The sequence below is a fragment of the Excalfactoria chinensis genome, unplaced genomic scaffold (genome assembly GCF_039878825.1).
Source record: "Excalfactoria chinensis isolate bCotChi1 unplaced genomic scaffold, bCotChi1.hap2 Scaffold_68, whole genome shotgun sequence".
Taxonomy (NCBI): domain Eukaryota; kingdom Metazoa; phylum Chordata; class Aves; order Galliformes; family Phasianidae; genus Excalfactoria; species Excalfactoria chinensis.
Genome location: NW_027315710.1, coordinates 608,532 through 613,563, shown reverse-complemented (window position 1 = coordinate 613,563; position 5,032 = coordinate 608,532). Strand labels below are relative to the sequence as shown.

Sequence of the window (5,032 nt, the reverse complement as noted above, 5' to 3'; positions counted from 1 at the left end):
GCACCTCACTGCAAGAAAGACATTGAGGCCCTGGAACGTGTTCAGAGGAGGGCTACAAAGCTGGTGAGGGGTCTGGAGCACAGGCCATATGAGGAGATGCTGCAGGAGCTGGGAATGTTCAGCCTGGAGAAGTGGAGGCTCAGGAGAGAGACCTCACTGGTCTCTATAACTTCCTGAAGGGAGGTTGTGATGAGCTGGGGGTCGGCCTCTTGTGCCATTAATGATTGGACTAGGGGAAATGGCTTCAAGCCTGTCATAGGTTACCCTATGCACCACCATCATTTTGGTGCCCGATGTGGGGCTCCAAGGATTGAGATAACAGCACATCTGTCCAGAGCGAGTTAACACAGGGCTCTGTGGAAGCTGCAGAATTGCTGGCCATGATGCTGATTGTTTCCCTGTTTGTGGAGCTTGTTGAGTCTTCTCATGAAGCTGCATTGCACAGCTCCTTGCTTGCTGCTTGTTTTCCCTTCTGCACTGTTTGTCAACTCTGGGGGCTGGATTCGGGTATTTATTTTGCTATGCTGTCTGACCTTGGTTTATATCACGATAAAATAGGCAGCTGACAAAGTGAATTTTTGTGCACATTCAGATCTGCGATCATCTTTGGGTTTTGTGTGTCGTTAATGTGTTTCAGGTTATGTCTCAGATTAAACAATTAATCAAGAATGTCACTGAGAGATCTGCCCCAAGGTGATACAGCTTTGCATGGCAGGGGGTGCGGGATGGTCTGGGCAGCTGCCTGGAGCCGTGGGCACAACCCAGGGCTTTGGAACTTCATCTCCGAACAACTGCAGAATCCTGAGAACTTGGTAGAATATGGGGGAAGGTCTGCTGTGGGCCTGGTAATCCCATAGAGGCACAGATGACTGCAGTGTGCCAGGGCCTGGCCCACACCTACCGAGCTGCGTTCAACACTCTTCAGCATCCTCATGGGGAAGGGAGCTGGATCTGCTGACAGTGCTGCAGCATCTGCAACTCCTGGCACAAACCCTGCAGCAACTCCAAGTTTTTGCTGCACGTCCTGCAGTTGCTCCAAGATCTGGACAGATCCCGCTGTCACTCCTCCCTTCATAATGAGCTCTGCAGTCACTCCTGCTACAGGTCCTGTAGCTGTTCCAAGTATTGCTATAGCAAAATGAAACAAATTCCTCCCAGAGGAGGTGCGCTGTGCCAGCAGGTACAGCCGTGTGGTCGCTCCAACCCTTCGAATCCTCCTAGTGGCTGCCCCAGTTTCTGTCACAGGTTCTGTGGTGATTCCAGATATGGCAATGAGATGCGCTCCTGCAACAGCCCAGCGGCTGCTACAGCTCCTACAGTGAACCCTGTGGCTGTTAAAACCCCTGCCACAGGTCCTGGAGTTGCAAACTTATATGCGTACATATTAGTATCTATGCATATATGTTTGCAACAGCATATATTGTCTATATGTGAAAATATACCATATATATAACATGTATGTGTGTGTAAATACAAATATACATGTACTTGTCATAATGATTACGCATTATTTATTCTCTGTCTCACAAATTAGCTTTACTTCAACCCACAAATTCTAAAGCGCAGCACTGTCCTGAGTCCCTTACAGATCTCATTTAGACTCTTGAAACTGTCCCTGTCACTCAGTGAAGAGCACCAGAAGATCTCAAAGTCTTCTCAGGAAGCAGCTCCTGAGGTACATTCCTTACACCAGCTCTGGAAGAGGCCTCCAGTTCTCTGGTCCTGCTCTGAAGGGGCCCTCTTGTTATGGCAGTGCCAGCAAGGAGACCAGCTCTGACACAGCCGTTCATATTGCCGGCTACTGACTGCAGCCCCAGAGTGCTGCTGTAGAGAAAACAGGACGGTTGTGAGACACACAAAACACACAAATTTGTGTCCAGCACAAATGAGAGGATGTGAGAGCACTGTGGCAGTGGAAAGTGAGCAAGAATGAAAGGAGCACGTTGTGCTGCTGTCAGTGGCTGTACCTCTCCCAGACCCAGACAAGGTAAGAAGAGAGAGGAGCTAAGGAAAAGTCCATTTTGAAAGCTTATTAGGAATCCTTTAACTTTTCCAGGGAGTCTGGTTCCAAGTTTTCATGAGCGCTTGGAGTCAGAAAATGGAAATTAGGTAGGAAAGAATTGTAATAAATTTTTATTTATAGGTTCAGTAACATTTTTTTGCAGGTTTTTATATCACACACAATCAAACAATCAAAGATGCATAAAACATAAAGAACCTTCACTGAGAATTGTGGTAGGAAGATATGTAATTTATGGAAGCTGGAACAGTGCATATTGCAACAGCTTCCTGAGACTGTGCATGATCTCCCGGTTCCTCATGCTATAGATAATAGGGTTCAGTGTTGGAGGAACCACTGCATACAGAAGAGCCACTGTCAGATCCAGGAGTGGGGAGGAAATAGAGGGGGGCTTCAGGTGGGCAAAAAAGGCAGTGCTGAGAAACAGGGAGACCACAGCCAGGTGAGGGAGGCACGTGGAGAAGGCTTTGTGCTGTCCCTGCTCAGAGGGCATCCTCAGCACAGCAACGAAGATCTGGACATAGGATACCACTATGAAAACAAAGCACCCAAAGCCTAAACTGTTAGTAAAAATAATAAACACAACTTCCCTGAGATTTGATTCTGAGCAGGAGAGCTTGAGGATCTGGGGGATTTCACAGAAAAACTGGTTGACAACATTGCCTTGGCAGAGAGGCAGTGAAAACGTACTGGCAGTGTGCAGCAGGGAATAGAGAACCCCAGCGCCCCAGGCAGCTGCTGCCATGGTGGCACAAGCTCTGCTGTCCATCAAGGTCCCGTAGTGCAGGGGCTTGCAGATGGCAACGTAGCGGTCATAGGACATGATGGTGAGAAGGGAACACTCTGCTGAGAGGAAGAAGACAAAGAAAAAGAGCTGTGCAGCACATCCTGCGTAGGAGATGGCCCTGGTGTCCCAGAGGGCGTTGGCCATGGCTTTGGGGAGAGTGGTGGAGATGCAGCCCAGGTCGAGGAGGGCCAGGTTGAGCAGGAAGAAGTACATGGGGGTGTGCAGGCGGCGGTCGCAGGCTACGGCTGTGCTGATGAGGCCGTTGCCCAGGAGGGCAGCCAGGTAGATGCCCAGCAAGAGCCAGAAGTGCAGGAGCTGCAGCTGCCGCGTGTCTGCCAACGGCAGCAGGAGGAACTCGCTGATGGAGCTGCTGTTGGGCATCTGCTGTTGCTGGGCTTGGAGTCCTGCTCACAGTGCAGAAGATAACGACAAGTTCAGATCATTCTCAGATACACTCCTCCTGCTATACTATAATAATTTTCCTTTTCCTTTGGAAAATGTTCACTTTACTCCAGAACTTGAAGTTATTTTCATGAATTTCACCATCCCCTAAAGAGTAGAATATTAGGGAGCTCTTACTTTCTTCTCATTTCCTAATTATATTACAGCCACCTGGATAGTTTCCTCTTTCCTGCAGCTGCTCTTCAAGACCCCAGCCCCAGCATCTTTCCACTTCAAATCATCTCATAGAAATCAGCCTGTTTGCTGGAGAAGTGAACTAATTATGTCTGCAGAAAACAACTATCACTGAAACTGACTGTATCCTTTTAGGAAGGAGAGGCTGAAAGCACAACCTGTGTGACTGTCCACAAAATCACCAATGCATGGGGAGCTCCTAAAACTGGAGAGTCTCAGAGCTGTGTACAAAGTTGACAGCCCCTATTAGATTTCTGCCCTGAATCCTCATCCCTTCCCTCAGAACAGGAAATGGAAAATCCGTGCCTTGGCTCTCCTCTGGCAAAGCACGCTTACAAACATTTTGTTGTGCAGTTGAGCTGTGATCCCTCTGCCCCAGCCAGCAGCTGTGGCAGCAGAAACCCTGCCGGGGATCTCCTTCCCCCCACATGTCTCCCCCTGCACAGCAGGGACCTGCTCTGCAGGACAGCCCTGGGCACCCGCCTGCATCCTCGGCTGCACAGCCTGCAGCTGTGCTGGGACACGCAGCCCTCAGGGCTGTGCTCTGATGCTGCACCACGGAAGCCCTCAGCTGGAGCAGAAGGCTTTTTCCACAGTAAAGAAACATGCAGTGCCTGCAGCCTGATCTGCTACAAAATATCCCAGTACAAAATGTCCCCTCTATGAAAAGCAGCTCATGTCTGCAGTGAGGCTTACCGTGTCGTGATCTGTCAGCAGTGCTCCTGCAATGAGCTCAAAGCCTGCTCACTGTGTACACATCCTGCAATCTCTCTCCCCTTTCTCTCCTCTCCTTCTGTCACCTGCAGGCTGTGCTGTGCACCAGAGCTGCTCCTGGGCACAGTTTTACCTCTACAGCACCACCTACTTTTATGAGCTCCCTGTGTCCCAGGAGCCCAGCCCAGCTCAACAGCAGAGGATGTCATCTTTATCCTTCCCACTCGTCTCCCCTGGGTTGTCCCTGCGTCTTCATGGTCAACAGCTCCTGCAAGACAACAGCATCATGACTGTGCTTTGAAATCTGATGAATTATACACCAGATTTCTAGCGGTCAGTGACTAATTCCAGACCTGTGGTGAGTCCTCCCAGAGAGTGTTTGCTGAAACAAAAAGGGCACTCAGACAAGTTCAGGATATCATAGAATCATAGAATCACCAAGGTTGGAAAAGACCTAAAAGATTATCCAGTCCAACTGTTCTACTATCACCAATAGCTCCCACTAATCCATGTCCCTCAACACAACATCCAGTCATTCCTTGAACACCTCCAGGGTCGGTGACTATACCACACCCCTGGGCTGTACATTCCAGGTCCCAAAGTGCAGGATGTGACATTTGGTCTTGTTGAACCTCATTCCACTGGCTTCAGCCCAGCTCTCCAGCGTGTCCAGATCCCCCTGGAGGGCCTTGCTACCCACAAGCAGATCCACACTCTCAGTCAAATTGGTGTCATCTGCGAACTTACTGAGGGTGCACTCAATGCCCTCATCCAGGTCATCAATAAAGATGTTGAAGAGGACAGGTCCCAACAATGACCCCTGGGGAACACCAGCTACGTGCACAGGTAGGCGGTCAGGCGGGACATGAATATCT

At 49.7% G+C, this 5,032-nt stretch overlaps 1 protein-coding gene across 1 annotated transcript; it reads right to left on the bottom strand.

Annotated features, from left to right (window-relative positions):
• Positions 1 to 2,252: 2,252 nt before the first annotated feature.
• Positions 2,253 to 3,188, bottom strand: LOC140265172 (olfactory receptor 14J1-like). The gene has a single exon (XM_072361057.1). The coding sequence runs from the start codon at positions 3,186 to 3,188 to the stop codon at positions 2,253 to 2,255; it is 936 nt and encodes a 311-aa protein (XP_072217158.1).
• Between the last annotated feature and the right edge of the window lie 1,844 nt (positions 3,189 to 5,032).